We start from the raw sequence: 21,290 nt of genomic DNA, 5'->3' as shown, positions 1-21,290 counted from the left end.
CGGTCCCGCTTCGCCTGCCGCCCGGCCCGCTTACCGGGTCCCGCTTCTTTGGCTGCCCGGCTCCGGGTCCCTGTCCCGCTTCGCCGGATCCAGCCACGTGCAGGCACCGCGGTAAGGGGGCAGGGAGGGGGTGTTGGAGAGAGGGCAGGGGAGTTCAGGGGTGGGGGGGTGGATAGGGGTTTATCTCGATCATCGGTTATCTGGACTATTTTTGGCAAACCCCTAGGCCGGCGACATAACAGGGTTCAACTGTATTTTAATTTTTTTGTGCATCTGCTCCAATCTTGGTGTTTGGCAAAACAAAATGGATTATGATGGATTGGTCTGTAGTTATCCCCAGGCAAATCCATTCCTTCAACAGCAGCCTATATTTGAGTTTGTCTTGAAAGCAGACGCTTGAGCTAGTGAAGTTTGGAGGTGAAATTTTTCACCTGAACCTGATCCTATAAGGTGTTGAGTGCTGTCAAGTTCCAGAAAAATTCAAATGGAGGTCTGCCTTTAAAATCTTGCCCTTGAATTCATGGGAGTTTATTTTATTCCAGTGAACATTCAGTAACCTACAAGGCAAATAAGATATTAATTAAAATCTTATTAATTAATATCAAATTAATGAGCAGAATCTACCAAACAGGAAAAATACCTCATTATTTCAAACTTCCATATTTCAAGATTGATTGACACCTCAATTTTTTTGGTGAAAAAACTATTTTTTTAGCCTCATCTACCATTTCTGTTATTTTGGGCTCAGATGACCTTTTCTGCAGGTTTTAGAGTGTGGTCCGAAAACTAGATTTGTATAATAAACATGATTGTAATCTTAACTATGTAGTACCTCACCATAATGTAATAGAATTAATTTATTCTGGGCCCTAGTAATGATACTTTATAACGGGAATAGCTTCAGGGGAATGTACAGTAACTACACAATAGAAAAGTAGCACATCAAGTTGTGAAAAGTCAGTTTAAATGGGCCACCTAGTGTCAGCAAAACTGTCCACAGTGTTTAATAGGTGAGAATTGGTATCTGCTAGAATAAATGTCCCACCGTGTGAGCCTTTGCATTCTCTCTTGTTTCCTCTCTGCTTTATTATGACTGCCAACAAAAAGGCTTTTAATATACCATGTATTATAGAATAATAGAGTATCAGGGTTGGAAGGGACCTCAGGAGGTCATCTAGTCCAACCCCCTGCTCAAAGCAGGTCCAATCCCCAACTAAATCATCCCAGCCAGGGCTTTGTCAAGCCTGACCTTAAAAACCTCTAAGAAAGGAGATTCCACCACCTCTCTAGGTAACCCATTCCAGTGCTACACCACCCTCTAGTGAAAAAGTTGTTCCTAATATCCAACCTAAACCTCCCCCACTGCAGCTTGAGACCATTACTCCTTGTTCTGTCATCTGCCACCACTGGGAACAGTCGAGCTCCATCCTCTTTGGAACCCCCTTTCAGGTAGTTGAAAGCAGCTATCAAATCCCCCCTCATTCTTGTCTTCTGCAGACTAAACAATCCCAGTTCCCTCAGCCTCTCCTCATAAGTCATGTGTTCCAGCCCCCTAATAATTTTTGTTGCCCTCTGCTGGACTCTTTCCAATTTTTCTAATTCATGTTGGCTGGTGGGCACATCTTTCTTGTAGTGTAGGGCCCAAAACTGGACACAGTACTCCAGATGAGGCCTCACCAATGCCAAATAGAGGGGAATGATCACATTCCCTAGATCTGCTGGCAATGCTCCTACTTAACCAGCCCAAAATGCCGTTAGCCTTCTTGGCAACAAGGGCACACTGCTGACTCATATCCAGCTTCTCGTCCACTGTAACCCCAGGTCCTTTTCTGCAAAACTGCTGCCTAGCCAGTCGGTCCCTAGTCTGTAGCACTGCATGGGATTCTTCCTTCCTAAGTGCAGGACTCTGCACTTGTCTTTGTTGAACCTTATCAGATTTCTTTTGGCCCAATCCTCTAATTTGTCTACATCCCTCTGTACCCTATCCCTACCCTCCAGCGTATCTACCACTCTTCCGGGGGGAGGGATAGCTCAGTGGTTTGAGCATTGGCCTGCTAAACCCAGGGTTGTGAGTTCAATCCTTGAGGGGGCCACTTAGGGATCTGGGGCAAAAATTGGTCCTGCTAGTGAAGGCAGGGGGCTGGACTCGATGACCTTTCAAGGTCCCTTCCAGTTCTAGGAGATTGGTATATCTCCAATTATTATTATCTTCCCAGTTTAGTGTCATCTGCAAACTTGCTGAGGGTGCATCCACTCCATCCACCAGATCATTAATGAAGATGCTTGCCAGAGATACGAGAGATGGCTTATTTAACATGTTTAAAATCAAGTAGTGACTTCCTCTCCACTTGCTGAATGCGGATATGGTACTTGACCTGCAGAAATATGCTCCAAGTGCTCAAGACTGTTTTGCTTATGAAGCAAGTGGCCCTTCCTTATTTCTCTTGGCTCCGTGGTCCTAACATGGAAGAACCCTTCTGCGTTTTCCTTTTGGAAACCATGAAATGCTCTCTGACTAGCTAGAATGAGGGCTGTTTCCTGGGCTGGCCACTGAGAAGCACTTAGCTGTACTTGGTCAGCAGGTACTGCGGGACGGAGAATTCGTGCTTGATGTTGAATTTAAGTCTCCACTTGCAGCTGCCAGTCCCTTAAACACTCACAGAAGTTGTCTTCTAAATAACGATGCCTCTTTCTTTGTTTCCTAGGACAAAGCTGACTTTGATGAAAGGATTTCTCACTTTAAAACATACCTGGAGACTAAAGGGGCTGCACTGAGCCAGACCACAGAATTCCTCCCCTTCTATGCTTTGCCTTTTGTTCCCAACCCCATGGTCCACCCATCCTTTAAAGAACTCTTTCAGGTAAATATTTGTTTTGCACAGTTTTTTTTGTTGTTGATGGATGCCGAGTACTGTTTAGTTTGATAATGCTTTTTATTTTTTCCTTCTGCAGAAATTGTAAATCATAAAAAGGATATTTGTGGTGAGATGCAGTGTAAGCGCTGTTAGGAACATAGTAACGTTTTACAGTCACTTACATAGGCTTGTGTACTGAATGATCCCAAAGTGTTTTACAGGTGGTGTGTTCATAAATAGGATCGCTGTCCCACTTGACTCTGAAATGCAGATACCTGTGGGGAACAATCAGGGCCGGCTCCAGGCACCAGCTAAAGAAGCAGGTGCTTGGGGCGGCCAATACCAAGGGGAGGCACTCCGGCTGCTATTGGAGCAGCACGTCCAGGTCTTTGGCAGCAATTCAGCGGCGGGTCCCTCAGTCCCTCTTGGAGCAAAGGACCCACTGCTGAATTGCCGCCGAAGAGTGGAGTGGTGCGATCGCGCTGCCGGGTTGTTTTTTGTTTGTTGTTGTTTTTGTTTTTTGCCTCTTGGGGCGGCAGAAAACCTGAAGACGGCCCTGGAAACAATGTGGCAACACTGATCTGTGTTTCATACTACTTTTGGGTTGTTGCCCAACAAAACCCACTGTTGCTGGGTCCCAAAGCTCAGTGAAAAGCCTGATAACTAAGCCATGTCTATACTCGTGAGCTCACAGTGACACACCGATACCAATACAGCTGTGCTGCTGTAAGACCACTTGTGTAGCCTCTCTATGCCGATGGGAGAGAACTCTCCTGTCGACATCCTAAAACCACCTCAACGAGCAGTGCCAACATAGCGCTGTGCACACTACCACTTACGCTGGCAAAACTTACGTCGCCTGGGGGGTGTTTTTCAGACCCCTGAGCAACATAAGCAGTAGTGTAGACATGGCCTATGTGTAAGGAGCCTGTTGGAAATACATGTTGAGAAACGAACCCAAGCCTCCTTAGTTAATGGGGAGAAGAGGGAAAATTCTATTTCATAAGTAGTCCTCCCCCCAGTATCTGATGAGAATGCAACTGTCCCCCAACATATCCAGCCAACATTTCTTATGACTTCTGCAGCAGCATCACATAGAACTTCCTTTCCAAAGAATTATTGAGACTCTATAGCTGTGTTTAACAACTTTTGTCATACCCATATTGTTTGAGAATGGTTTGTCAGCTAGACGTGTCTGGCCTTTGCCCTTGTATGGCTGTTTCAGAATTTACATCTTCTGTCACTGCAGAGGCAAGGTGGGAAGAGGAAAAGAATGGCATTAGGGTTAAACGTCATAGGTAGATTTGATCTTTCATCGTCTCTTTTAGTTTGGAGGTTTTACAGCAATTACCTCATTGACTTAATAGTGGGGGAAAGAACGGCCTATATGTAAACCCACTTCTAGGTACCTGCCCAGCCTGATGGTTAGGAAAGGATGTCTAGATGACGCTAGTGGTGCTGGCTTGACCCTTGGGCAGACTGCATGCATTTGGCAACTCGCTATCTGCTGGTAAGTCAAATTGAAACCAAAAAAGGCACATTCTGCTGTTTCCTTTAGGACTTGCTGCAAATAATGAGAAATGGCCAAGGGCTGGTTGGTTTTAGAGGTGGGATCCGATTACTTTCTGAATTACATGCTATTCTATGAGAAACCTTTCATTTATCTCCAGGATCTCACTGTCCAAGATATTAATCCTTAGTCACTCACAGCTTCTGTGGAATCATACAATTCACATGCCTCCTTGAAAACCAGTCAGTTGCTCAATTCCAAAGTTAAAACAAACAAGAACAAGAAGGAGTCACTAACCTACTAAGCAGTCTTGTTAATGATAGAGACCAGATATTTTTAAAACAGAATCCTATTGTTCTTGAAAAGGACTAAATGTATTGTCTAAAGTGCTTGCAGAGGCAACATGTAAGTGTTAAGAGCTGGGGGACACAATTTAAAGGTTGGGGGGGGAGCATGTGAACGCCCAGTGCGTTGCCTCTGGGTGCAGGAACCTTCCAGCCTCACTTCCTTGGGCCAGGGCAGCCAATTACGCTGGCTTTTGGGGTCTGGGGCCGCATGAGTGGGGAGCCCTGGGTGGGGAACTCACAGCACTCCCCACCCGGGCCCTGGGTGGGGAACTCACAGCAACAAAGTTTTTCGCCGGAGCTTCCACACCCTCACAGACACCTCCACAGGGAGAGGAGCGTGAGCCATGCCCATACTCGGGCTGAGCACAGGGAACCTGGTCCTGGCGCTTTCCCCAGTGACCACCCTTCAGTCCCCTCCCATGCTTGGTCCGGGGCTGCCGTTTTTGTCCTGCCCTGCTAGGGTTACCTGCCGTGTGGACCCCTGACACTGCTTCCCTAGCTGGGTTCTCACGTGTTGCACAGAAGCAGTGACCTGGAGTGGCCACCCTCACCTGGCAGAAATGGCTCTGTCCTGCTTCCTCCGCTTCCCACCTGGGCCTGGCTGCCGGAGAGAGGAGCCAAGCAAGCTGGAAACTAGTGGGGCGTAGTGTGAGAGGGACAGAGCCCTCCTCCCTGCAGGAGGCTGAGCAGAGCAAGCTTCGGAGAGGCCTGCTGAGCTGCGGTTAAGGGCCAGGAGCTGAAGGGGGCGCGTCAGGCCTCCGTGGCATTTCACACAGCGCCCGGCCATGGACTCCTTGTGGGGCCATGGGGTCAGTTCACTCTGAGCCCTGCAAGGGCAGCTTGGTGCTCACAGCAATCTGAGGGGGGTATGTGACCCAGCATGCACCCCTGCATGTTGCCTCTGGTGTGAGATATATGGAAAATGTGATGGGCAGAGAGGGATGTAAGCACATATAGTATACCTGGTAATATAGTGTTCAATGGTGCATCATTGTCTTGAGTTCAGACTCGCAAACCTGGCAAATGTGAATCTTGTATCCTTTCCAACCTGGTGAAACATAGGGAAACTTGAGATGTAAGAGCAGCTCTGAACACACACATCAGCAAATCTCAGGAAGTTGTTACTGCTTGTTGAAAAATATCAACTGTTCACCTGTTAGGTACCTTTTCAGCAAGCAGAAACCAGACTGGATGGAGGGTGATGACTGAGGAAATGAGTAGTTGTATGGAATTTTTAAGAGACAAAGGCTGTCTTTTTTTTCTGATTCACTGTGTTTTCTGGTGCTTAGGGGAAGATTTATCTGTCAGATAGTTAGAAAGAAAACTGCATTCCAAACAGCAGATGATTCATGGATTAGTCCAGTTTTCTTACAAGTTCTTGGAATCCAAACCTCTTATAGAATTGTTGTATTCTGATTTACTGATGTAAGGCCATGACCCTTGATAGTCTAATGACAAAACATAAACTTAAATTCCGGATTCAGTCAGCTATAAAAAATGAATACAATGATTTCTATAGCTTCGTTCATTAAACCTGAAGAATTAGCAATGGTTCATTATTATGTTCCATTACAAATAAATGAACTTTTCTTATTCGCCTTTAATTTTTTTGCCTGATTTTTTGCATTTGTGCAACTTAATGCTTTGTGTTCCATGCACATTCAGTATGCCTGTTTTGGGGTATATTATATATGACTAAATAATAAATAATAAAATATTGTAAATGAAATGTCCCAAATTGAGGTATCATTAGAGGAGGTTTTGGAACAAATTGATAAACCAAACAGTAATAAGTCTCCAGGACCTGATGGTATTCACCCAAGAGTTCTGAAGGAACTCAAATGTGAAATTGCAGGACTACTAACTGTAGTCTGTAACCTACCATTTAAATCAGCTTCTGTATCAAATGACTGGAGGATAGCTAATGTGACGCCAATTTTGAAAAAGGGCTCCAGAGGTGACCCTGACAACTACAGGCCAGTAAGCCTCACTTCAGTACCGGGCAAATTGGTTGATACTATTGTAAAAAACAAAATTGTCAGACACATAGATTAACATAATTTGTTGTGGAAGTGTCAACATGGTTTTTGTAAAGGGAAATCATGCCTCACCAATCTACTAGAATTCTTTGAGGGGGTCAACAAGCATGTGGATAAGGGAGATCCAGTGGATATAGTGTATTTAGATTTTCAGAAAGCCTTTGACAGGGTCCCTCACCAAAGGCTCTTAAGCAAAATAAGCAGTCATGGGATAAGAGGGAAGGTTCTCTCATGGATTGGTAACTGGTTAAAAGATAGGAAACAAAGGGTAGGAAAAAATGGTCAGTTTTCAGAATGGAGAGAGGTAAATAGTGGTGTCCCCCAGGGATCTGTACTGGGCACAGTCCGATTTAACATATTCATAAACAATATGGAAAAAGGGGTAAACAGTGAGGTGGCAAAATTTGCAGATGATACAAAACCACTCAAGATAGTTAAGTCCCAGGCAGACTGCGAAGAGCTACAAAAGGATCTCACAAAATTCTGGGCAACAGAATGGCAGGTGAAATTTAATGTTGATAAATGCAAAGTAATGCACATTGGAAAACATATTCCTAACTATACATATACAATGATGGGGTCTAAATTAGCTGTTACCACTCAAGAAAGAGATCTTGGAGTCACTGGGGATAGTTCTCTGAAATCATCCACTCAATGTGCAGCGGCAGTCAAAAAAGCAAACAGAATGTTGGGAATCATCAAGAAAGGGATAGATAATAAGACAGAAAATACCATATTACCTCTGTATAAATCCATGGTACGTCCACACCTTGAATACTGCGTGCAAATGTGGTTGCCCCATCTCAAAAAAGATATATTGGAATTGGAAAAGGTTCAGAAAAGGTTCAGAAAAGGGCAACAAAAATGAGTAGGGGTATTGAACGGCTTCTGTATGAGGAGAGATGACTAAGACTGGGACTTTTCAGCTTGGAGAAAAGGCGACTAAGGGGGGATATGATAGAGGTCTATAAAATCATGAGTGGTATAGAGAAAGTAAATAAGGAAGTGTTATTTACTCCTTCTCATAATACAAGAACAAGGGGCCACCAAATGAAATTAATAGATAGCAGGTTAAAACAAACACAAGAAAGTATTTATTTCACGCAACGCACTGTCAACCTCTGGAACTCCTTGCCAGAGGGTGTTGTGAAGGCCAGTACTATAACGGGGTTTGAAAGGGAGCTAGATAGATTCATGGAAGATAGGTCCATCAATGGCTATTAGCCGGGATGGGCAGGGACGGTGTCCCTAGCATAAGTTGGACCTTTGGTCTGACCCAGTATGGCCGCTCTTATGTTCAGCGTTATTGTTGAGCTGACTTGTCATTTTCTTGCATGCGTATGAGCCACTCATCAAACAGGCTGGCTTTCATAACGTTAGAGGCACAACTTTTCACTGCAGTGCTGGCTGTGTTGCCTGCTGCTAGAAGTTGCTATGACTCCAGCTGTAATTTTTTCTTTTTTCTTTTCAAGGATTCTTGGATGCCGGAGTTAAAGATGAGGTTGGAGAAGTTCCTGTCTCTGACTCTCAAAGCCAGTCATGTCCCAAGGCTTCTCACTTTATACGTATCCTTTCGAAAAAACTTTTTAAAGATCTTTAAATTAGACTGCGCCTTTTTATAGTAATTTTATTGAAGCAGCATGCTGCTTGTTTGCTGTGTAATCACCGTAATGTTACTAAGTTGTATTACTTACCCTAGGAAATGTTGACATACCACATTCAGTAAAGTCGTTTTAAAAAAAGTTATACCAAATGTTAGGACAGCAGTCTAAATATTTGGTACCTACTGACCTGCTTTTTTAACAGATCACCATTACTTAATCTAATGTGGATAGTATATCATGTCTGAGGCACAATCCTGACATGACCCCTCTCTGGGCAGCCAATACATCCTCAGTCTTTCTCAGAGGCTCACTTCAGTGGAATTTTTTCAGAGCTTTCAGGAGTCCCAGAGATAATTATTTTACTAAACAAATTATGCTGCATGCTTTATTTTATTTAAAAAATCATCATCTTTTCTCTAACAGTGTGATTTAAGCCACAGTGGGAGGCCTAATGTGCATAGTAACAGAGGTATGACAAGACTACTGGCCCTGTTTTTGCTCAGCACAGCTCACTCAGGGCTAGACTGATACCTCGCAGCCTTCTGTAAGGGGCCGCACCTAGTTGTGTAGCCCCAGAAACAAAACAGGGACCAGATTATGACTCTACAAGTCCTAGCTTCAGTGGATATGAGTTGCACCATCCCTTTTCCTAGTACAGCTTCCTTGCCCCCAACGCGCCAACGTGGCTCCACTGGTCCTTGTAGCCGGGGGATGGAGCTAATGCACCTTCTGATCTGGTGATGCCCCTTCAATCTCTGCCTGCTTGGCTGGATGGGAAGCTGTGATCAGCGGTGGCTGCTCTCCTTCCCACGTTATGACTCGTCATGTGGCAAGCCCACACAGCGGAGTAAGTGGGCATCTTATGCTTCCTTCTTCCTCCGCATGGGTGCATAGGCTGACTCATGACTGAGTCCTATGAGTTTCTTTGGTAGGAAACATTTCTTTCTATAAACCAGTTGCACAACATATGTCATCAATTAATATTTGATACAGTTTTTGTTTCATAACTGCAGTTTCAAGCCTTTTCCCGGTGTCTGCATGCTAAGATTAGGGTTGTCAAAGCTCATGCTTCAGAGCATAAAATGATGTCTGCAGGAATAAGAAAAGAGGCTCTTACATGTTTCTGTGCAACATTACACATCAGGCTAGGTGCTTTGTGGGTTTTTTCTTTTTCCCCTGAAGCATTAGGCAGTGATGCCAGAAGCAGTATGGACACTGGACTTGGTAGGTTTTGCCATACAGATTCAGTTCATTGGTCTATGTCCCTATCCTAAATACCCCTTAAATGGAGATATGTTTTCCTGAACTGCTCGCTCTCTCTTACAACAGAAGGAGAATGGACAGTGCAGCAAAGGTAAATGATCAGATTTGCTGGGGAAGTTTTATACTACCAGCAGCTGTAACTGTGAGAGGAGGATAGGCCTAGGGTGAGAGGAATGCTAATGAAATTGGGGGGAAAATGCCTTAAAATTAAGGCCCCTATCCTACAACTTCTTATAGGAGGGACTGCATTGAAGTCAGTGGGACTTTCCATAGGCAGTCTGCCAGAGGGCCTAATGGCAGAGTTTGTATTTCCAGCTTGTTTTTAGTAACGTTTTTACTTAAAAACAGAACATATGGAGGATTTGGTAAAAGATGCATATTTAAGCAAATGTTGCTATCCTGATTAGATACAATTTTCCTAGAATTGCTCTCCAGTATGTGTTTATAGCTGTGTATATATACAGATCCTCTGCTCTCAAACCTTAGTAAATTATTCTGGAAGTTGCAGGGGTTTGCAGAGAAACAATTAGTTTTATGGTCTTGAACGGGAATTAAGTTTTTTTTCCCTTTAGATTCCTAATATTGAACCAATTGGTTTAACCCTGATAAAAATATGTTAATTTTGGAGTAATTTTCTTGTCATATTTTGTTTTATAAATGTTCAAAAGCCCCCAAGTGTATGTCTACATTGCATCTGGGAGTGAGCCTGGGTTAACAGACTTGATTTACCAGGGTTTGCGCCAGTGTGCACAGGTTCTAGCCCACGAAAGCTTATGCCCTAATAAATTTGTTAGGGTATGGCTACACTTGCAGCTGTACAGCGCTGCCGTGGGAGCGCTCCCGCAGCAGCGCTTTGAAGTGTGAGTGTGGTCGCAGTGCCAGCGCTGGGAGAGAGCTCTCCCAGCGCTGCAGGTACTCCACCTCCCCGTGGGGATTAGCTTACAGCGCTGGGAGCCGTGCTCACACTGGTGCTTTACAGCGCTGTAACTTGCTGCGCTCAGGGGGGTGGTTTTTCACTCCCCTGAGCGAGAAAGTTGCAGCGCTGTAAAGTGCCAGTGTAGCCAAGGCCTGAGTCTCTAAGGTGCCACAAGGACTCCTCGTTGTTTGTACAGATAACTGTGTAGACATTGCGGCTTAGGCTGGAGTTTGGGCTCTCAAGCTCCTCTCAATGAGGAGGTGGGCTTAAGAGTCTGAGTTCCAGCCCAAATTACAGCGTCAAAGCTATGACATGCCCGGGGTACAGTCTGGACTGTCAGATGGTTGTGCCCGCTTAACTCTCCAGTCTGGTGTGCCCTATGCCCTGCTTTGCTGTGTGACCGGCCGCTCTGCTCACTCACCCCAGCCTCTAGCACACAGCTCATCCCTGGACATGTACCAGAGTGCTATGCCCAGCCACTCCTGAATTACGTACAGGGCAACGCTCAGATATCAGAAATGTGCGTTTGACACTGCTCAAGCCCCCCATGGTCAGCTCAGCTTCCCTGCACCAGCCTCTCCTCCCCTGCAGTATGATGAGTCCTTGAGGTAAAATCCGCCCTCCCTTGCAAACAAGGGCTCACTCAGCAGCAGGGAGCCCACTAGCTCAGTAAAAAGAGGTGAGCTCAGTACCAGAAACCACCCTTCCAGAAGCAGCAGCAAGACACCTTCCTCACCCTCCTCCTGCACAAGTTATTGCTTGCTGCTCCGCATTGTCACCTCCTGTCCTCCCAGGCCCTCCTCCTGCACAATCATTGCTTACTTCCCCCCTCCCCTGTCCTTCCCCAACACTGAGTGCTTGTTTGTCCGAGTGACTGGCTGAACAAGAAGTAGAACTGAGTGGACTTGTAGGCTCTGAAGTTTTACATTGTTTTATTGTTAAGTGCAGTTATTCTTTTTTACATAATTCTACATTTGTAAGTTCAACTTTCATGACAAAGAGATTGGACTACAGTACTTCAATGTGGCGAATTGAAGTTTCTTTTTTACAGTGCAAATGTTTGTAATAAAATAAATATAAAGTGAGCACTGTACACTTTATTCTGTGTTGTAACTGAAATCAATATATTTGAAAATGTAGAAAACATCCAAAAATATTGAAATAAATGGTATTCTATTATTGTTTAACAGTGTGATTAATTTTTTTAATCACTTGACAGCCCTAAATAAAAGATAAAATCCCAGTCTAATTCCTAAACTTTGTCAACCTAAGTCAAATTTGAAGTAGTTGGTTTCTCTTACACAAAAACTTACAGCAGTCTGTGCTAACTGGAAAAGCTTTTCTAGTTAGAACCACTCCCCCACTTCAAATGTTTTTGTCTTCCAAAATATCTTGTTGCATTCAGTGTAGGAGGGGGAGGAGAGGTGACATGGTGATGTCATTGTCCCTTACGTATACTCTCCTCCAGGTGCTGGAAAGATCCTTGCTGTATCCTGGGGGTTAGACGCCCCATGGTGTACATGCTCAAACAACTGTCTTTTGTGTGAATTGTAAATCTCTTGTTTACAGCTCCCCTGCTGGTGATGGTACTCTTACACCTGGCTGCGTGTTGGTCACTCCTATAGTGCTACTGAAGAGCTAGTCAGTGGGCGTTTCCCAGACTCTCAACATGTTTGTTACTGAAACATGTAGCAAAATCTCCTAATGATACATACATTTTGACAGAACAATGATGCTCAACAGATTATAACTTTCCAAATGATACCTCACAAGGCATACTTTGTACAAAACATATCCTAATAGCGGTGAATATGGGGGTTTTGGGGTGCTATTTTGAGAGACAGTGTGTCACAAAAGTAGCCTCTACAGAGCTATTTTTAGCACATTAGTGTAAGCTCTGCTAGCACAAGTCTGTGAACGTGGGTTGGGAGGCTCACTCCCAGGTGCAATGTAGACATACTGAAGGGAGTGGAGCCTGTTCCCCTCAATGTCAGTGGGACTTAGGTACCTGAGTGCTTAAGTCACTTCAGAAAATGAATCTTAGGCTTCTAAATCACTTAGTTGCTTCAGAACATTTTCCCTATGTTCTCTTATGTTATGTTGGTTTATTTTACTCTGAGGATTTATTTTTTGTACTCTGCTAATTTGGTTTATTAAAACAAATGAGGTTTGTTGTCTAATCTTGTACATTTCAGTCATTTGCTTCGTTATTTTGTGTTCTGTGTTGCATTTGATTTTATTAAGTAATAGAGGCAATGTTCTAGCTTGTACTTTTCCAAAAGTGAGACTATTGAGAGAAATTACTCCTTTCTGAAATACTAATTTGTTCTCCTGACTTCGGCTATGAGCCTGCATGGGTCTGCCCATGTAGCTTCAATGGCAGTTTCAGGCTTTAATATGTAGCTCTGTTTTATTCCTTAGAATTTAGGTCAGTTTAGACTTTAAAAAAGATTGTTTGAGGCCTGCCTCATCTGAAGGGAATTGGGTCTGAGGTGCGAGCTTTGTGATATGCTTCCAAGATCTCCTGCGTAAGACTCCTAGTGAGATCCGTAGTACAGGCTCACTGTTGGAGACATGAGTGAATGTTTGCTTTATCAATGAAGTAGAAATGCAAACAAAATTAATAAGGAACACATGAATGAAATGTAGCATGGCAAAGAGTTCTCAACACAGGCTTTTGTAAATCGTTGCCAGTCATTAGTCTCTGACATGCTGAAGCACTTTAAGGTTAGACAAGGAGGTGCAAATGCTCTGGAGGATGTACTGGAGAGTTTAGAGTGTTTACCTTTCCTGATTAACTTGCGATGCTCTGGCTCCTCACCTGTTTGCCACAAGACTGTTTTTACCTGTATGATTTTAAAAGCTGTCTGGGTGGCCTGCTTACCTTACAGCTTCCCCTGTAGGTTTTTTGTTTGATTAGGTAGATCTGAAGAATTACAAAATGTTGGTGCTGTACAAGCAAAGCCCCAGGCATAGGCATCCACTTTGTGGGTGCTCCGGAGCACCGACGGAAAAAAACCAGTGGGTGCTCTGCACTCACCAGACACAGCTGTTCGGCAGCACCACTGATCAGCTAATCGGGAGTGCCGCCAAACAGCTGTTCGGTGACACCTCCAAAGAGCCGATTGGCGGTTCAGGGAGGGTGGAGAGCAGCGAATGGGCAGGGGCCTCCGGGGGGAGGGGAGTGGAGTGGGGTCAGGAAGAGTCAGAGCAAGGGTGAGGCCTTTGGAGAAGAGGTGGCATGGGGGTAGGGCACCCCCCCCGGGAAAACTAAAAGTCAGCATCTATGGCCCCCAGGCTTTGCTTGTACCTGGGTGCTTAAAATAAAATTGAGGAAATAGAATCTTTGGAGGTTGACCAGCAGCTTTCTTTTGTATTTCCTGGTGGCAAAGTTCACACCTATGAATCCATTTTTATAACCTCACAGCATAGATTTTTCTTGTGATGTATTGTTTTTTATTCTGTAATGTGAAGACTATGTGGGGCCTTCTGAAATGGAGATTTAGTTTGAAAGATGAAAAACAAAAGCAACTGAACTTGGAAGGCTACCGAGATGTCCAAGTTCCTAGTTTGAAAGCTAGTAAACCTTTCAGCAGATAACAATGGTTAATTGCTAAAAAAATGAGATCTATTGATAGTACAAAGCAGCACAGTGCAAAGTGTATACAATTCAGTTTCTGTAGCATCATGTGGTCTGCATGTGTGGAAAGAATTCTTAAATGCTGAGATGCTCAAATACATTCCGTGGGATGTACAGGCATTTGGGTGTGTAGTTCTTCCTGCCGACCGTAGTTGCAAGAGTTATTCTCATCACTGAAAATGTTCCCCATCAAACTTACGAAAAAGCAAATGAACAATGAGTGGATATATGTTTCATGACTAATATGTTGCAAAGATTCCTCTGTGTGAACATCCCTCGTTGAATAGGAATCTCCATTGTTGGAGGTTAAGAACAGGGTGGACAAACACATCTGTCAGGGATGGTCTAGGTTTTTTTGGTCCTGCCTCAACGCATGGGGTCTGGACTTGATGGCTTCTCGATGGCCCGTCCAGCCCTACATTTTTGTTATTCTATGAATAGTTTATAGCTTAGGCAATTGTGGAATTAGATTCCCTCCATAAGTTTGCTTACCGTGTTGTCAGGAACTGTAATTTTGTCCATTTCAAAGGATGGCTTGGAAGGTACATAGATCCGGTGTCACAGTAACTGTGTAGTGTTCTGAACTTCCTAAGAATTTGTGCTTGGGATATGTAGTGTAGGCATGTACCACCCTCCGAATGAGGATCTCAAAGCACTTTAGAAACAACAATTCACTTTCACAACACCCCTGTGAGGGAGGGTGGTATTATCCCCATTTTATAGAGTGGGAAACTGAGGCAAAAGGAGGCAAAGTTATTTACTCAGTATCACAGAACAAATCTCTTATCAAGCAGGAAATAGGTTATAGTTCTTCTGACTCCTGGTCTTGTATCTTAAGCACTTGTGCTTTTTCCCATGCATTCATTTAAAGCTGCATTGTTTCATAGTGGGAGGGATTGAATGCATTGCTGCCACTCCATAAAACTTTGATGTCTGATAAAAGTCGTCCTAGTTCTGTTTAATGTTCTGTAGTAAAGTTGATCCCTGCTAGTTCCACAGTAAGTATTCAGTCTTGTTTTACAGATAAGTAAGATGCCATCTTCATGCCATAGGAGCAAAGATGGCTGAGTGTCTAGCTACTTTAAAACATAATGTTCTAGCAAATAAAAACATCAGCAATAATAGCAGAGTTCCCCTGCTTCCCTTTATAGCAGTTCTGGGCAAACTGTGGCCCGTCAGGGTAATCCGCTGGCGGGCCGTGAGACAATGTTTACATTGACCGTCCGCAGGCACGGCCGCCCGCAGCTCCCAGTGGCTGTGGCTCGCTGTTCCCGGCCAATGGGAGCTGCGGGAAGCGGTGTGGGCCACAGGAATGTGCTGTCCGCCGTTTCCCGCAGCTCCCATTGGCTGGGAACGGCGAACAGCGGGCGGCTGTGCCTGCGGACGGTCAACGTAAACAAAGTGTCTCGTGGCCCCCCAGCGGATTACCCTGATGGGCCGCAGGTTGTCCACCACTGCTTTATAGCTTTTGTTGGCTCGTGGCCCTGTCCACTGTGCCATGCAACTTCAAATTCCCACCTTCTGTTTGTATGTTTATGCTATTATTGGTAGTCAATAATGTGATCCAGATTGCTGCTGTTCCTTGAGAACAGGGAGCTTTGGATTAGGCTTGATAACTAAAACTTAAAATAACATTGTTGTTTAGTTTGTATTGGTGTTCTGTTTACCCTAAAAGCAATTGGATGTGAAAGAACAAAATGTAACAGAAATGTAACCCATTAATGTGCCGCCTTATCCCTTTTGTAGTAGAAGGAGTGTAAATAAAAGAAAAAGTGGAATTATTTTCAGATGTCAGTATGGGTACAGTATACAGTAGAACCTCAGAGTTATGAACACCAGAGTTACAAACTGACTGGTCAACCACGCAGCTCATTTGGAACCAGAAATATGTAATCAAGCATCAGCAGAGACACTCCCACCCCCCCCAAAAAAATACAAATACAGTACAGCACTGTGTTAAATGTAAACTACTAAAAAAAAATAAAGAAAAAGTTTAAGAAAAGATTTGACAATGTAAGGAAACTCTTTCTGTGCTTGTTTCATTTTAATTAAGATGGTTAAAAGCAGCATTTTTCTTCTGCATAATACCGCTATGAAACTTTACTAAGTCAATGTTTAGTTGTAAACTTTTGAAAGAACAACCATAATATTTTGTTCAGCGTTACAAACATTTTAGAGTTATGAACAGCCTCTGTCCTGAGGTGCTAATAGCTCTGAGGTTCTACTGTAATTCCGAATTCTTCTAACTGCCAAGTCCGTTAGAGGAATTATCTGCCAAAGTAGATGGTGAAATTGCCCTCCCAGGGGTTTCTAAGGCAGAAGATGCAGGGTATTCTTGGGGAATTTGTAAAATCCCATGAATGTTGTAATGTAGAAGGATGGCTAGATATCTTGAGAGGGCTTTTTAAATTATATAATTAATTCTATAATTATTTTTTTCTTTAAGTCTAAAATGGACGGTGATTTAGCACAGAAAAAAAGCATTGCACAGCTGCATTTACAAAAACAGCCATCACAAATTTTACTACAGGAAATGCTTAGTCTAATTCATGTTACTGCCAAAGCACCATGGCTCTCCATGAATTAGCGATTAAGGGTCCTCCTTCACCTCTTGCTGCTTTGTGTTTGAAATAACAGCTCCAACTTCAAAATGACCCTTCTGTTAGAAAATGTTTTACCTCTTGTAGTTTCAAGTAACTTGAATTACACATTGTAGTCTAAGCTCGAGGTAACAAAGGGTCACATCCTTTTGGATTGAACTGTATTTTGAGTCTGCCTCTGCTCTGAATTCTTGAACCCTGGCTGCATGGACCAGATGCTGGCTGGATGCAATGGGACCATGGTAGTTGAAGCCAGCTGGAAGTCTCTTCACTGTGCCATGGGGTTGGAGAGCTCAGCACGCAGATGCAAATTACAAAACAATCCAAACAGACATAACAATCCAAACAGAGATTCCAGATGACTGGAAAAGGGCAAATATGGTGCCCATCTCTAAAAAGGGAAATAAGGACAACCCGGGGAATTATAGACGAGTCAGCTTAACTTCTGTACCCAGAAAGATAATGGAGCAAATAATTAAACAATCAATTTGTAAACATCTAGAAGATGATAAGGTGATAAGTAACAGTCAGCATGGATTGGTCAAGAACAAATTGTGTCAAACCAACCTGACAGCTTTCTTTGACAGGGTAACAAGCCTTGTGGATGGGGGGAAACAGCTGGAGCACCCACCGAAAAAAATAAGCAGGTGCTTAGCACCCACTGGCAGCCAAGCTTCCCCCTCCCTTCCCCCCCAGTTCCTCTTGATCACCTATGCCCGGCTGCTCAACACCTCCCCCTCCCTCCCAACGCCACCCACCCACTGCGATCAGCTGTTCCCCCAGGTGCAGGAGGGGCTGGGAGGGAGGGAGAGGAGTGGGGACGAGAGGCGCTCGGGGGAGGGGGCAGAAAGAGGTGGGGAAGAGGTGGAACGGGGCAGGGAGAAGCGGGGTGAGGTCTGGGGAAAGGGGTGGGGGCAGAGCACCCCCTGGGTAGAGAGGACGTCGGTGCCTATGATCTTGGGACTAAAATAATTCTATGGCAGCAGGCAAAGTTGTTGTCCTGCAAAGCAATAAAACTGTGTTTCTGCCTTTTTTTAATCAGAAGAATAAGTTGTTTTCTTTTTTAACCTCTTCATAGAAATGTTGCAGCAGCTTCATCAGCAGCTAGTGGAGGCTGAGCGCAGGAGCATGACCTACCTTAAACGGTTTAATAAAATCCAGGTAGACTATCACAATCTCATCGGGGTCACTGCTGAGCTGGTGGATTCCCTCGAGGCCACAGTCAATGGCAAGATGGTAAGATGAGCCCCAAGCGTGTACATGCTTCTGCTTTAGGAAATGGAAGTAGAATCTGTCTGAAGTGCAAGTTAAGATTTATGGTAGCTCAGGGTTTCTGTAAGCAGGGCTGTCCCTAGGCATTTTGGTGCCCTACGCAGCCCCACTGCGGGGGAGCTCTGTGGGGCCCCAGATGGAGTGGAGCGGGCTGGGGCTGGGTCGCTTCACTTCCTGTGCCCAGTGAATGCAGGGCAGCCAGGCCCAACCCTGCACTCATGGGGCAGCGGGAAGTGGAGTGACCCGGCCCCAGCCCGCTCCGATCTGCTCCCCTGGCTCCCAGCCTTGGGGGGCGGGGGGACCCGGCCCCAGCACTTGCCGGCGGCGCAGCTGGGAGCCGGCGGACCAGAGCAGGCTGGGACTAGTTCGCTCTACTTACTGCCGGTGAGTGCAGGCCCGACCCCTGCTGCAGTCCTCAGGGGAGTGCGTGTGGAGCAGGGGCGGGAAGAGGTGAGGTGGAGATGGGGCGTGGACTTTGGGGAAGGGGTGGAGTGGGGTGGGGCCGTGGCGGAGCAGGGGTGGGAGCCATGGGGAAGTGGCGAAGCACGGGCTGGTGCAGCACGCAGCTGCGTAGGGCATCAGGAAATTTGGTGCATACTTTGCGTCTGGGTAGGGACAGCTCTGTCTGTCAGTACAGCATGCATTTAATAGACAAACGGAAATCTTGGGGAGAGATTCTCCCTTTGTCCCTCCATGCTGCCCTGGTGGGGTAAAGGTGCCACAAAGGGCTGGAATAGAATTACCCCAGCTGGGGAACAGTATAGGGCAAGCATAATTGTTTCTATGCTGCTCCCCTCCTGGACTCTGGCATAGGTGTAGGAAAGGGGAATCTCCATAGCGCACAGTGGTATGGACATTATGGACTATGGCACAGCACGTGACAGCCCTTGGGAGGCTGCTTTAAATTAGAGCCACCCACTGGGCATCTCTAATTTATACCAGTCTCCCGGCTAACCCAGGATCTGGGTGGTGCAAGGATGACTTAAAGCCATGTGTGCCCTCCGTCCTCCAAGCTGAACTTTGTGTTATGTTAACTTAGTTAGTAAAGAAAAGTTCCCATGAAGAAGGGGAGTCGTCTCTGTGCAAAGAGGCTCAGATCCCTCTCTGTGACTCAGGAATGCACAGCCCAACTTTGGGTGGAGGCATTGCAGAGATATCCTTGAAAGTTCTTCTCTGCCCCTGAGCCGGGGCTGAGGCCTGACCTCTGCTACAAAGTTAGGTCGATGCAAGGCAGCTTACCTCCACCCTCTGTAAGCGTCTGCGCTACAGTGTTGCTCCCACTGATGTAAGTCACCCGCTACACTGACCTAATAACTCCACCTCCGTGAGAGGTGTAGGACTTAGGTCGATGCAGTTAGGGTGAGGCAGTGTTTGTTTATGTCGCCTGTTGGCTGTCAGTCCCACGCAGGGCTCATGGCTGGCAGAGCCCCACAGTACCCTACACAGTTAAGTTGGTAGAAGTGCTCCTGGTGAGGATGCACACCACGGCATAATGCGGACGTGAACCACTGTAGTAATTACTGAGGTCGACATACAGCCCCCAAACTTAGGAGTTTGTAGTACAGACAAGGCCTGACTCTGTGCTGGTCTAGTCTTCCAGTGTAACTTGGAACAGCCTGAAGGCTTTTTGTAATTATGCTGGCTACCAGTAGCTTCCAGGGGCTGTTGAGGTAGCGGAAAGTGGAGGTTGGGGTCGCTACACTGGCTCTGTGCCACTGAAGGATCTCCCTACACTAGGGTGAACGTCTTGTGGCTGGTGACCAGGGCTGGATTAATGCAGGGGCTTTAGGGTCTGCAGCCCAGGGTATCAGGCTAAGGGGGACTCTGCAAAAATAAATCCATAATTATATACAATTCAGTGGTCACCAACCCGTCAATCGTGATCAACTGGTCAATCCTGGAGCCTCTGCCAGTCGATCGTGATGTCCAGGCTGCTAAAAGTCCAGCAGCGCAGCAGGGTCAGCCAGGCTGCCTGCACGCCATGGTCCCATGTCGCTCCCGGACGCGACCGGCTGCTGGCATGTCTCTGCAGCCCCTGGGGAAGGGGGCAAGGCAGCTCTGCGTGCAGCCCCTGGGGAAGGGGGCAAGGCAGCTCTGCGTGCTGCCCCTGCCCCCAGTACCTTCCCCGCAGCTCCTATTGGCCAGGAACTGGCCAGTGGGAGCTGCGAGGATGATGCTTGCGGGCACAGGCAGAACACGGAGACATGCTGTCCCCCTCCCCCAGGGGCGCGCAGAGATGTGCCAGCAGCCGTCCGCTTCTGGGAGCGGCGTGGGGCTATGGCTGGCAGGCAGGCAGCCTGAGCCCTGCTGTGCCGCCGGCCGGGAGCTACCTGTGGTAAGCGCCTTCTGGCCGGAGCCTACACCTCATACCCCCTCCTGCACCCAAACTCCCTCCCAGGGCCCACACCCTTCACCCACTCCTGCACCCCAACACTCTGCCCCAGCCTGGAGCCCCCTCCTGCACCCCAACTCCCTCCCAGGGCCCACACCCTTCACCCACTCCTGCACCCCAACACTCTGCCCCAGCCTGGAGCCCCCTCCTGCACCCCAACTCCCTCCCAGGGCCCACACCCTTCACCCACTCCTGCACCCCAACACTCTGCCCCAGCCTGGAGCCTCCTCCTGCACCCCAACTCTCGCACCAGGGCCCACACCCTTCACCCACTCCTGCACCCCAACACTCTGCCCCAGCCTGGAGCCCCCTCCTGCACCCCAACTCTCGCACCAGGGCCCACACCCTTCACCCACTCCTGCACCCCAACACTCTGCCCCAGCCTGGAGCCCCCTCCTGCACCCCAACTCTATCCCAGGGCCCACACCCTTCACCCACTCCTGCACCCCAACACTCTGCCCCAGCCTGGAGCCCCCTCCTGCACCCCAACTCTATCCCAGGGCCCACACCCTTCACCCACTCCTGCACCCCAACACTCTGCCCCAGCCTGGAGCCCCCTCCTGCACCCCAACTCCATCCCAGGGCCCACACCCTTCACCCACTCCTGCACCCCAACACTCTGCCCCAGCCTGGAGCCCCCTCCTGCACCCAAACTCCTTCCCAGAAAGAAACGAATCTAACAGCTGTTCTAAGGTAAGAAGTCGGCTATTGTGATTTAACTATATTCTACATGTTTTAAACTTGAAATGTAACCACAGAACGGCTTTATGTTCATTAAAAGGCAAGTTTGGTATAGCGTTAATAGCCTCAATGCCATAATTGTGATCACTTTGTTTTAAATTAGGAAAAAGA

The 21,290-nt window shown here is 46.4% G+C and overlaps 1 protein-coding gene across 3 annotated transcripts in view; it reads left to right on the top strand.

Moving 5' to 3' along the window:
- ARMC9 (armadillo repeat containing 9) overlaps nucleotides 1-21,290 on the top strand; it is a 101,781-nt gene that overhangs the window by 8,125 nt on the left and 72,366 nt on the right. For all 3 annotated transcript variants that reach the window (XM_045031197.1, XM_045031196.1, XM_045031198.1), the window contains exons 5-8: nucleotides 2,706-2,861; nucleotides 8,224-8,316; nucleotides 9,685-9,709; nucleotides 17,853-18,010. In XM_045031197.1, coding sequence (XP_044887132.1) covers nucleotides 2,706-2,861; nucleotides 8,224-8,316; nucleotides 9,685-9,709; nucleotides 17,853-18,010 — 432 coding nt within the window. The remainder of the gene's footprint in view (nucleotides 1-2,705; nucleotides 2,862-8,223; nucleotides 8,317-9,684; nucleotides 9,710-17,852; nucleotides 18,011-21,290) is intronic.

The sequence above is a fragment of the Mauremys mutica genome, chromosome 9, assembly GCF_020497125.1.
Source record: "Mauremys mutica isolate MM-2020 ecotype Southern chromosome 9, ASM2049712v1, whole genome shotgun sequence".
NCBI classification, from domain to species: domain Eukaryota; kingdom Metazoa; phylum Chordata; order Testudines; family Geoemydidae; genus Mauremys; species Mauremys mutica.
This window is presented reverse-complemented; position numbering and strand designations above follow the sequence as displayed.